Here is a 12188-nt window from a genome sequence, read left to right on the forward strand (position 1 = left end):
TCACCTGGAGCCATGTGAGAGCATGGGTAAGGTGAGGCATCATGATGGTCCTAACATATGCTCACCAGTTGGGACTGGTCAGGCCTCATCAGCCTCCTGGGTGACCCCAAAGCTGGGGCTCTGGAGGGGATGCCTGGGCAGGAGACAGGGAGAGAGCACAGCTGGATGGGAACAGCTACAGCAAGTAAATACCCGGCTCTTTGGCTTCCTGGGGGATCAGGCAGCTAGGCTCTGGAGAGAGGAACTGGGATCACCCGATTTCCATGGCGCAGCTGAGGGCACTGAGCAGATGGGTCTGGAAATGGTGGGAGTCTATGGAAACAAAGGGTGGCCCCGATTGGAGCCCCAAAGGGCAGAGTTAAGGTGATCTGGGTGCTGCTGATATTTTTCCTGCCCCAGGTTCCCCGCTGTCAGGGAGGGGAGGAGAAAAGCCAGGCTCCCCACTCAGGCACAGCCCACGGGTCTTGGGGGAGCTGCTGAGAGAAAGGTGCTGGGGGGGGTGAAACTCCCAGTGTGGGTAGACACTGAATTTCCTTTCAGCCGGGAGTGTCGGAGCCCATTGCACTGCTGTGGCCGAGACATTGGGGGCTGGTAGGGACGCAGGGGGACGTGGTGGGCTCAGCACAACCAGGCGATGCAGGTGCCATGCGTTCACTCCAAGGATCTTGGTGCACGGACAAGTCAGGCTGGAGGTCCCCGAAGCTGTGCCAGGCACTGTCCAGAAGCCGAGGAGTGGGACGGCGGCACCGCACGGAGCGGGGAGTTTAGGGGCAGGGTGTGGGGCAGTGCCGGGCTGGCTTTGCAGCCTTGTTGCCCAGCCTGGCACGGCATGGCTGGTTTCCAGCCCCTGCCTCACAGACCCAGCAGAGGCAGAGCTACTGGGGGGCTTGGTGTCAATGCCCTACTGCTGCACTGGAACCAGTGGGCTACTGGGCCAGGGGCTGCTCTACAGTGGGAGCAGGACGCCCTCTAGTGACACTGCACAGCTGCAGCACTGGCAACCTGTGAGCAGTGAAGGGTTTGCAGCTGTGGGGGTGGGACAGGGCAGGGCAGAAGGGGCTTTCCTTGCTCCTGCCACCCTTTTCTGCCCTTCCCCAGCACAGCTCCTGCTGGAGAGGAAGCATGGGCCAGTGGTTAGAGCCCAAGGCTAGGACTTGGGGCACTGTGACTGTTGACCCTAGATTGGCTTCTCTGGTGGGCAGCATGGGGGCCTCTCTACTGCAGTGCAAACCAGCCTGAGCCTCAGCGAAGTGGCCCAGGAGGAAAGAAGACCCCCACCACAGTATTCAGACAGGGAGATGCAGCTGTCTCGGGGCCAGGAGCAGCTGGGGGGAGCCTTCGTGGGGTCCCCCATGGCTGGCTGCAGAGCCACGGGCAGGAGGAAGCCTTTGCAGGGGGTGCCCTGTGCTCCAAAAACAGGTAGGCCGGGGGCAGGGGGCGCAGGCCAGGCCACAGCGCTAGGGGCGTTCGCGTAGGGCGGGCCTGCAAGGAGGCTTGCTATGCCGTGGGGGGGAGCCACTTTTACTACACGGCGCGAACACTACACACACTCACGCCCATGTGTGCAAACCCAAACACACCGGTGTAGGCCCACACACGCATGTGCTGCCCATCCGGCCTGCATGCACTGCCCCGTGCACATGCAGGCCGCTACACCCGTGTGTGCCACACCCACAGTTTTGCCTGTGCCCGCGTGCCCACACACTGGCTGTCGCAGCCCTTCTGCAGCACAGCCGCCAACGGTGCCTGACTTCCCGGGGGAGGCCCGAAGTCCGCGGCCAGGGGCACTACCAGGCCATGCCAGGCAGCAGGGTCTGAACCCGACCCACTGCCCGTCCAGGGCAGCTGGGAGCAGCGAGGACAGCAGGGGGCAGCAGGGAGGGGAGCAGGAGCATTAATGAGGCAGAAGTTAGTTAGCAGCAGGGCTGGGCAGGGCCGGCCCTGATTGGAGCAGGCAGCTCCCAGTGCATCACCTGTTGCAATAAAGTGCCAGGCGGAGGCTGCCAGGCTTCACAAGCAGCAGGGAGTTGTGGAGGGAGCTGTGGGTTGGTTGTCTTGTGTTCCTTCCCCCTGGATTGACTCCTATATTTTTTTTTTTTCCTCTCTTTCCTGGATTGGGTCCCTGTTCTTTGAGGTAAGCCCTGCCTTTCCAGCTGCAAATCCCCTCTCCCCAAGGAGCCTCAGTGCAGCAGGGGAGGGTGGCAGGTTTGCAGCCTGAGCAATGACTGGCGTATCCCACCCTGCATCGGGAGGGAGGATGTGGGCTGCTGAGCTGGGCTCCCATCCTTGAGCTGAAGTTTCTCTCCTTTTTTTTTTTCTTACAATCTTTCAGTAGGGAGCAGTGGTGTGATTAATTTATCACAACCTTTTTGTGGGTGGCTTTTTTTTGCGGGGGGGGGGGTGGTTTCTGGTGCAGAGTGGAGCTCTGCATGTGTCTCTAAAGTCTCTTTTTTTTTTTCTTTTCCTCTGGAGAAGAAAGCTAGGATCTCCTATGGAGAAGCTGGGTTGGGGTGTGACTTTTTTTTTTTTTTTTTCCCCCTCCCTGTGAAACTTTTCTTGCAACATGGGGCGCGGTGCAGCTGGTCTTATTAAAGTGTAAGCTGTATCTCACACGAACCCCTCCACCCTTCTCTTCCAGACGCCAAGATGAGCTGCTTCAGCTTCATCAAGGTCATCATGATCTTGTTCAACCTGGCCATATTTGTAAGTACTTGTGCTGCCCTGCTATGCTCAAAGCTGTCCCTTTTCCCTCACTTTAAGGTCCATGTCTCCTGATGCTCCAAGTGGGGGTGGCTATGGGAAGGGACCCTCTCCTCTGTCTTGCAAGTTTTAATTGCTGCCCCTTTGGAAAACTGCTGCCCCTGAAATGCTGGGGGCAAGCTGTCCTGAACGCGTCCCCGTCTCTGCATTGCCTGCAGAGCAAGGGAGGGAGGAAGGCGTTGAATGCACAGCTGCGTCCAGAAGGCAAAAGCACACTGCATGCCTAAAATCTGGAGGCAATGGGGTGGGGAAATGCTCCCCTCTGTCTGCCCGTGTGGGTGCAGGGAGCCCTGCCGGCGCTAAATGCTCCTCTGTGGCCAGCCTGAAGTCGCCTTCTTCCTGCTGCAATGCCAATAGTCAGGAGATAGCGGTTGCTCTTTTAGGACATGGCATTGCCGCTAGTTTCAGGGGCTTGCAAATTGATTTGATTGATTTTAAAAACTTATCGCCAATAGAACAAAAAGACTCGGTATTTATGCATGGGTCTGAGGGGGATGGTGGGGGCAGGAAAAAGGGGGGTCATACTCATGCCTTGCTATGCTAGCAAGGTGGTTTGGGGTCTGTACCCTCTCTCCAGAGGTGTAGAGCTATATGGAGGCCTTTTTTTCCTTTTGGCCTCTGATTTGACACCTGCTGGCGGCTCTCGAGCTGCGGGAGCCCTTGCTGGAAGGCAGGGGGTGCTTGCGGGGGCTGGGGCTGAGCAGGGTGGAACGAGGACACCGGAGACGAGCGCCGATCGGGGAAGAGCGGAAGTGCTCGTGGACCGTGCAGCCGAGCCCTGGGGAAACGGGCTTGCAGAGCCAAGAAGCCCCTCCGTGCTGTGCCTGGTGCAGGACTCGGAGGTGCCCATCTCAAAGGCGTCCTGCTCCCTCGCCTGCCCCGGACGTGCCTGCAGCCGTGTGAGCTGGTCTCGTGGAGGGGGCTACAGCCGTCGGCGCGGTTTCGGCCAAAACCCTCGTGTCCGACTGCCAGATCGAAGGCGTTGCTGGCTCCATTTTGCTTGCTTAAATTGCCACGGCGCGTGGCTGGATAATAGACGGCTGTGATACGGCAGCGAGGTCTGCGTTTGCGGCCTCCATGCTTGGCTCTTGCCTGTGCTACGTGGGGGGGCTCTGGAAGACCACGGACAACTGCTTGAAGACCTCAACAAGTGGTTTTTATGGTGGGACTAGGCCTCCCCGGCATCCCCCATGGCGAGCTTGCGCCAGCAGGCCAGAGACGGTGCCCGTCTGCTCACAAGCGTCTTATTTCCCACCTCGGCACCCTGCCTTGCCAACACACGCTCCTTCAAAAGGGGAGACGAGTTGTGGGGTCTTAATCCAAACCCCATGGAAAGGGGCCTGCCTCCCAAATGCAGAATCCTCTGGTGTGTGGTAGGGGGGCTTTCTTTTTTTTAAAAAGACATCTGGTCTTTATTTCCTAGACCTGCATCCCCACGCGACGGCTTGTCCCGTCCTAAGGATGGTGCCGAGCCATCGCCTCCCTTGCAGAGTCCCCACAGACCCGGTGCCCCCGGCGGCCGTCTCCCCCCATAAGGGTGGGGGCGTTGGGCTACTTCGCCACCACGGCTCGCTCTTCCCCGGGCAGGCGGGCACGGTGTCCTGTCCCTGCCGCACTCGGCTCTGGCTCTTGCCAGGCCTGAGGGAAACCATGAGGCGGCTGCTGTTGGCAAGGGCGGCCATCTTCTAAAGGAGCGCGGGGGGGATATTTCTTTGCGCTGTATCCCCCGGCCGGTCGGACTGGGTTTTTGGAGTGGGGAAAACCCTCCTGGACGCTGGGGAGGTGACGAGGGAGCGTGAGCCCTTCCCGGCCGGGGTGCGGAGGGCCTGACGAAGCCCAAGCTCCTCCGCCCCGTGAGGTCAAGTTCTAAGATGGCTGCCGGGGCTCCCTCACGGCGGTGCTGGTACAGGCCGGGCCCCCTCTAGCCGAGAGGCCGGACCTGGCAGGCCTGCCCAGCCGCTTTCCGTCCGGAGGAAGCGGTCCGTACACGGCTGCTTTCTGTCACCCTTAAAATGCCGGGTCTTCCCGAGCTCCTCTCCTAGCAGAGCCCGCGTCCGGGTGGCTCGTGCGCGGCCAGGCACTAACGTGCGAACCTGCCCGTGCTTCGCAGCACGCGGTCTGCTTGCTGCCGTCTCTTCTGACCAGGGAGAGAGGCTGTCCTACTGCTTGGACGTGTGGCGACCGGGCCCCCTCAGTACTAATCGTTAAAGCAATTCATTTAAAGGAGTTTTCCCCTTCCCATGGAAGGAGATCGCCATTCCCTTCCCCGTCCGAAATAACCCGTGCCCGTCTCCTCTCCCTCGCAGCTCGGCGGCGCGGCCCTCCTGGGAGTCGGGATCTGGGTCTCCGTGGACGGGAGCTCGTTCATGAAGATCTTCGGTTCGGTCTCCTCTTCGGTCCTGCAGTTCGTCAACGTGGGCTACTTCATCATTGCCATCGGAGCCGTCTTGCTCGTCTTGGGCTTCCTGGGGTGCTGCGGGGCCCAGAAGGAAAGCAAATGCCTCCTGATGACGGTAAATGGAGACCTCTTGCTACTTCCCTGCTCTGCTTGCTGAGCTGCAAGTGTTCGGGCTGGCCCCGAACGTGGCGGCTGTGTCTCCTGTCTGGCACAACTCCAACGTGGCGAGCCTGTGGTGGGAAGAAGGGGCTTGGAGGGCGTGCAAAGGGTTTCTCAGCTCCAAGGAGGGGGTCAATGAGACCATACCTGGGCCAGGTGGTATTGAGGACTTAAGGGAATAAGACATGGCCAGGCACCAAGCTGGGTCCTTTGACAAGATGGCACTGCCCCAAATCCATGTATTCCTGCAGAAATCCCTTGCGTGGATGCTCTGATTTGGAACAAGTGCTGTCTGCCCCATGGTCTGGGGGCTGGAAGTGCTGCAAGCTGAGCAGAAATTGGGGTGCTTTTTATTGTTGGGGAGATCAACCCTGTGACTGATCCAATTCAAATCTACTTTCCTGCGTCCCCATATCATCCAGCACTATCTGGGCATGTGGCAGGCTTGGCATCTGCCAAGCATGACTTCCTGCTTGCTGCTAGAAATGCTGGTGCCCCAGCTGGACTCTAGTTTTTAACCATGTGCTGTAGACATGCCCTAACTTCTTTGTGTCTCTCCAGTTCTTCTCCATTGTCCTGATCATCTTCATCGCGGAGATCGCTGGTGCCGTGGTGGCGCTCGTCTATACGAGCATGGTGAGTCCAAGGAGATGGAGGATCAGTGATTTGGTAACGGGATCCACTTAGGATGCAGCATGGGGCTAGGATGATGCAGTGTGTCTCCTATCCCAAGGCTTAAATAAAAGGGAAAAGGGGAGCAATGCATCTTGGAGCACTCCCAGGAAGCCAGGGTTGGTGGTGCTGCATAGTCAGATCTGCTGGGGCACCCTGTGCAAAGCTGCATGGGGGGGGAGCTTGCTCAATAGGAGAGCATCCACAGCTTGGGTTTCTCCCAGTATTATCCCCACCGCCTTCCAGGCTTGCATGGAAAACCGACTGGGAAGCAATGGCACAATGCAGCTCAGTTGGCGGAGAGGCTGAGCAGTGCAGTAGCATGCTGATACCCTCCCCTCTCAGTTAAAACAACAGCGTATCCATTGCAGCATGGGACTCGGGGAAGAACAATAGTAGTCACCCTGACCATTGCCAACAAAATCTGAAATGCAAACATCGGAGGCCCTGTGTGCATGTCAGCAAAACGGCCCGTGGCAGGAACGTCCTGTGCTGCCAGCAAGGGCTGTGACAAGTGGGTTGGAGGACGTCGGTTCCTGTTAACACTTCCTTTACAGGGCCTTTGCAGATCTATTACTTGTCCTAATCTAGTTATGAAGTGAGGCTGTTCGGGGTGATGAGGCTCAGCTTCCCCTTCAGCCCGGGGGAGCAAACTTTGTCCTTCCCACATGCCTGCCATCTTGCATGCCCTTACTCCTACTCCTGGGCCAGCATATTGGGGTGCTGCTCTTCTGGGCAGTGAGCCTGTGGAGAATGGCCCGCTCCAACCCCACCTTTTTAAGGGCGTCTGTCTAATGCCAACCTCTGGATCTCCTTGTCCTCATTAGGCCGAGACCCTGCTGGCAGCCACAGTCACGCCAGTACTGAAGGAGAACTACGGGAAGTCTTCAGATATCACCCAGATCTGGAACACCACCATGGAAGAGGTAAATGGGGGCTGCTGGGAACACCCCATGTCTGGGGAAGGGAGACCCCATCCCATGTGGGGCAGTGCAGAGCGCCATCTGCTGGGCAGCCATGGCCACTGCAGTGGTGACCCAAGAGGCTCGGCAGGCTCGACTCTCTAGCTTGGTGCTGTGATGGGGAGCCTGGGGGGAGCACGTTTTGCTGCAAATAACTTCATAAGGAAGACCTCTAGATGCCCTCTTTTTACCTCCCCCCCAAGGTGGCAGCCTTGGCCTGGCAGCAGGCCCTGGAGACTGCTCCCTGATTGGCTTTGCATGACATGGTCCCACTTCATTGGGCAAGTGTTAGTCCCTGGGCTAATACAAAAGTGCAACAAAACTGTTACAGCAAGTGTGGCGTGCTGGGCCTGGGGAGGAGAAAGGACAAAGGCCTCTGAGGGAGTTGGAGACTGCCCCCCCTCTCCTTGATACCAACTGTGTTGCTCCCAGACTTCTTATTTCCCTCCTGCCACCTTGTTTTATTTTGGCCGGTACAAAGTTGCAGCTGCCCCAAATAGCTTCATCCTCTGTGCAAATCCACTTCATTCAGGGGGTGGTTTGTGCATCTAGGACATGTCTAGCTTTTTTTTTTGGGGGGGGGGGCTGGTTCTGAGCGCCGTTGTGAAGCTGGGTGTCTCATGCCACCTGCTTTCTTCCTCCTAGCTGCACTGCTGTGGCCTGATGAACTACACGGACTTCACCAACTCTCCCTATTACAGCAACAATGGTGATACATACCCAAGCTACTGCTGCCCCAAGGGTATGAGCAGATGCAATGAGACTCTTGCAGGCAAAGTAGATGTCCCGGTATGCATGCAGCATCTCTTTTTTTTTTTAAAGTGGTTTTTGGGTGGTAAATGAGAGGCTGACCCTGTTGACATCTGTGGCTTGGTCACACTAGAGACTCCTGGTATTGATTCAAGGTAGACGTATCTGCTGACCGAGGCATTCTCTAGTGGCTTGGGCTGAAGAGTTTTATAGGGTCAAGGAAGGACCCACTGGAGCTGGTGGGAGGGCAGTCTGCGTAGATGCCTCTGCAAAACACTGCTGTGCATTGGGACTAGAGGATGCATTTCATGTGCCCAGCATCAGCACAGTAACAAAGACTATGCCCCCTTGCAAAAGGATGCCCCTCTTCAAGTACTCAAGTGCAAAAGCTATGGAGGAGTTGGCCTTATTACAATATGGTTGAATCCTCAGACATGGAGATCTGAAGATTTCTGGATCCCTTGGGATGAAAACCACTGATCTGCCACTCCTAACCCTATCTGCCTAGGCCCCACATCCTTCTCCTCATGGCTTGGAGCATGTGGTGGGGTGATCCCAGAACTCAGTGTGGGGGGGGGGGGGGGGGGGTCAGGAACTTTGACTGAGGAAACAGCACGTGCCAATCTTGGTCTGGCTGGTATTGCAGTCTGGGACTAAAATGAAGTGTTAAGGGGCACATGGCAGCAGAGCTCCTCTTTTAGCTCGCTATTTGTATGAGCAAGCAGTATATTGCCAGAGCCCAGAAATCCATGGTTTTTGTGCCCTGTCGAGTACAGTGCCAAAAACCTAGTGGGAGCAGCTAAGACTGACTGACCGACCTGCTTCTAGGGGTTTTTGGGTGCCTGGAGCAGTCAAATGTTGACTGACACGCACACGCAGAGTGTGTGTGTCTCCAAATGTATGTGACAAACTGTGGGTGGGAGCAGGCGGTATGCTAATAGGTCAAGCACACTGTTTTCTGCCATGCTTGCTGCCTCTTTAAGCCAGTACACAACTTTTTTGGATATCTTTGGAAAGCATCCAACAGGTAGCTTTTATGCAGCCATTCAGCTGGATTCCAGCTAGTTCTCGTCTTGCATAACTGGCACTTTCTAACTGGACAGACTTGGATTATTTTTTCCTCCCCCAGGGTTGCTTTGATCAGCTGCTGAAGCAAATCCGCATGAATGCCGGTGTAGTGGGCGGCGTGGCAGCCGGCATCTGCGCCCTGGAGGTGAGTTGGCTCCCTGCTAAACCCAGCAGGGCAACAGGTGGTGGCCCTAGAGACCCAACCTGCCAGGTCTTCACAGCCATCCCAGTGTGGGTGTTGGGCACTTGCTAACCAAAGCTCTGCTCTCATGGGCTTGCATGGCAGCCTGATGCCACAACCTCACCCTGATGGCAAGGGGGTTTGAGACCAAGAAAAGGTGCTTAGCAGTTACTTGGGGGACTGGCATATAGGACAGCAAGAGCTCCAGAGCCAGGGGTTAGTGAGGACTGTAACCCTAGAGAACAGGCAGACATGAGGGTATACTGGCTGGGGGGGTTACAGCTGCACAACAGGGTGAGGATGCAAAACCAACAAGGGCTTCTGGCAGCAGCCAGCTATCAAACCTACTCTTCCTCCTCTGCAGCTTGCAGCCATGGTTGTGGCCATGTACCTGTATTGCCACCTGGATGAGAAGTGACACCAGCAACAGATCTATGCCTAGGCCGGAGGAGGAGGAATGGCCTAGTTCTGTGTATATTTTCTACGTTGGAAAAATCTGAGCATTTCTTGGATGCAGTGTTGTCCCATGTCACTTTCTTTTTTTAAAAATGATCTACTGAGCTGGAATCTGTAGAGAGCCTGTATGTTGGGGCTGTTTTGTACATGTTCTCGGTATGCTACAACCTATAGACATATGATCTTGCAGTAGAAGATGCTTCCCTTCCTTTTTCCCAGCCTCAGCACAGAGAAACAAATGGGACTGAGGAGCTATGCATGCTGCTCGGGCTGTCCATTTACCCTCCGGCTGGCTCTGTGATCCTCACATGGCTAGGGAATGAACAGGCCAGATAACACAAGTGGCTAACTCTGCCAGCCGCTCCCTCTCTTTGGTTCTTAAAAGAAGAAGGTCCTAGTTTTTGAGCTGACAGACTCCGGTTTGGATATTCGCACCACTGAGCTAGTGTGTGCACAGAAGGTCATCCAGTGGGGTGATGGATTTGCACTGAAGCAATTGAGTAGGATCTGCCTTGAGTGAAGACATGGGTTTGGGAGTGTCGCAGTAAGCATCTGCCCAAACTTTTAAAGATTTTTGGTGGGGGGGCGAACCCAGCAAACTGATCCTAACCAGAGCCAAAAGCTACTGGGAGGGAGGGACTCTAGTCTGAGTCTCGCTTGTCCCTGCATCCTTGAATTGTTTGGCTCACTCCAAACCCAAGTTACTTTCCCCTCCTGTGGTGCCTGGCACCCTGCCTTTTGTCTACCCCTATATTTTGGGTTTTGTTTTTTGTTAACACTGTAAAAAAAAAAAAAAAAAAAAAAAAAAAAAAAAAAAATATATATATATAACTTATCTGAGCTGTAAATTATTTTCTGAAGCAGAAGTGCTGGTATTAATAAACACCTTTTTATCGAAGCTGCTCATGCTGGGTCTCCTGTTGTGGGCACTCCTGCACCCCACACATCTGGCTCCTACCAGCTGCAGAAATGGTCATGGATGAGATAAGCTGGATGTGAGGTACTGCTCCATGTGATTTCCCTGTGCTTCTAGCCCTGGTAATGTGGGCAGATGACACTTGTACCTCTTTTTGGGGTGGGGGCGGGGAAGAGTTGCTGTGGTTCTTCCTTCCTTGCTCTCGGGTAGGAGTGGGCAGATGACACTAGCTGAAATTCCCTTCCCCCAGAATGGGTCAGCTACCCATGTCTTGGGACTTTTTTTCAGGCTATCATTTATCTTCCCTGTTTCCCCTGATCTTCCCTTATCTGAGCAATATAGTACAGTTGCACCCTCTATTACAGCCATCCTTATCTCCCAGGGAGAGGCCTGGTTCATAGGCCCTGCCTAAGTGATGTAGGCTCCTACCTTCCCTCCCAACCAAGTGCACCCTAGGATGAGGGAGTGGGAGCACTGTTAAGGGGTGGGCACAGATTGCAGTGCTGGGGAAAGCAGACATGGGTGCTGGTGGAACAGATGGAGGCAATTGTAAGGGCTCTGGGAGTAGGCTGAGAGCTACTTTATTTTCTTGGTATCCACCCTGCTGCTTGGCTCCATGGCCTCACCTGCACTTAACACAAGCCAGAGCCCCGGCAACACCTGCCTTCATAGCAGCCTGGGGCCTGGCATGGAGCAGTTTCAGGATGAAGCAATCTCTTGCTCGCATGTACAGGCTTCCATCTGCTGCCAGCTTGGGAGTGGGACCGGCCTGTATAGCTCTCAAACCTCTGGGTGTTTTGGGGCAGGGGAGAGGCTCCTGGGTTGGACTAGAGCCTGGGCTCTGCATTTTATTTGCTCTTTGCTGGCATTTGGACTCCTGTAGCCTGTCTCCTTTCTTTTTTGGCTCACAGCAGCTTTGGGGGTGACTAGTCAGCACATCTGGCCAGTTGTCACCCTTGGAGCAGCCCAGAGCTAGTGGCTAGCCATACAAACTAGCTGCACATAGAGGGGACAATGGGTGGCTGGTGTGGCACAGAGCCATGCGCTCAGGGGAGAGGGCACAGTGAGTGCTGGACCGTGGTGACCCCAAGTCCTGTTTTGCTGGAATCCATCTAGCTGAGCACAAGGCTTTGCAGTCCAAAAGCAGGCAGCTGTTAACCCTTTCTGTGCTGCAGCTCTGGCTTGGAGTGGGTTAGATGCCTCAACTCTGCAATTCTAGCAGTGGAGGAGACTTCCCTCCTCTGTGAGGTTGAAAGTCTCTTCCCTTAAGCATTTGCTTACGGGGATTGTTGGCCAACATCAGGCTGCTGGAGCTAGCACAGGCTGTGCTCTTGGCCTAGGCCATAGATGCCTCTTACAGGATGCAACAAATGCACCCAGTGTTGCTGCTCCCCAGTGTGACTCAGCTCTCAAACCCTCTGACCTATTGGAGGGATTTTTCCTCTCCCTTCCCATTGTAAAGCTGCCAACAGGGTAAAGAGACATGCCCAAGGTGGTAGAGCAGCTCAGTGGCAGAGGCAACAGTTTGCTCAGGGAGGTTTAATTAGAACAGCATAGTTGTCCCTACTCCCATTAGGACACTTTGTATTTTAGACTAATAGCTCCCTTTGGGAACTGAGTGATTGCTATCTCCAGCACCCTGCCGCATGCTCAGAGGGGTAAGTTCTCTGGGTATTCACCCTGTCTGGAAAGAGCCAGGCCTGTTTTATTTCAGTGCCCATGAGCTTTCCAGGGGCTTTGCCCACATCCATCAAATCAATTGTCAGCAGCAGTACTGGCTGTGATGTGGTGCCACAATTGGGATCAGTGCTGAATTTGTGGGGGATCAGTAGAGGAATGGAGAAATCTGGAGGGAAGGACTAAAGA

The 12188-nt window shown here is 55.3% G+C and overlaps 1 protein-coding gene across 1 annotated transcript; it reads left to right on the top strand.

Annotated features, from left to right (window-relative positions):
• The first annotated feature begins 2022 nt into the window (after nt 1–2022).
• TSPAN1 (tetraspanin 1) lies at nt 2023–10304 on the top strand. The gene is made up of 8 exons (XM_090049316.1): nt 2023–2134; nt 2639–2703; nt 5067–5273; nt 5879–5953; nt 6817–6915; nt 7597–7740; nt 8831–8914; nt 9315–10304. The coding sequence occupies exons 2-8, from the start codon at nt 2647–2649 to the stop codon at nt 9366–9368; spliced, it is 720 nt and encodes a 239-aa protein (XP_089905442.1). The 5' UTR covers nt 2023–2134; nt 2639–2646; the 3' UTR covers nt 9369–10304.
• Nucleotides 10305–12188: the final 1884 nt, after the last annotated feature.

This window comes from Crocodylus siamensis, chromosome 5, assembly GCF_052110815.1.
Source record: "Crocodylus siamensis isolate JL-2025a chromosome 5, ASM5211081v1, whole genome shotgun sequence".
Classification (NCBI taxonomy): Eukaryota; Metazoa; Chordata; order Crocodylia; family Crocodylidae; genus Crocodylus; species Crocodylus siamensis.

Excerpts from the sequence above, each read along its gene's own strand:
- TSPAN1 (XM_090049316.1), top strand. The coding sequence starts at position 2,647 with ATGAGCTGCTTCAGCTTCATCAAGGTCATCATGATCTTGTTCAACCTG. Across the intron at positions 2,704-5,066 it reads TGTTCAACCTGGCCATATTT|CTCGGCGGCGCGGCCCTCCT; the intron begins GTAAGTACTTGT and ends TCTCCCTCGCAG. Across the intron at positions 8,915-9,314 it reads CCGGCATCTGCGCCCTGGAG|CTTGCAGCCATGGTTGTGGC; the intron begins GTGAGTTGGCTC and ends CCTCCTCTGCAG.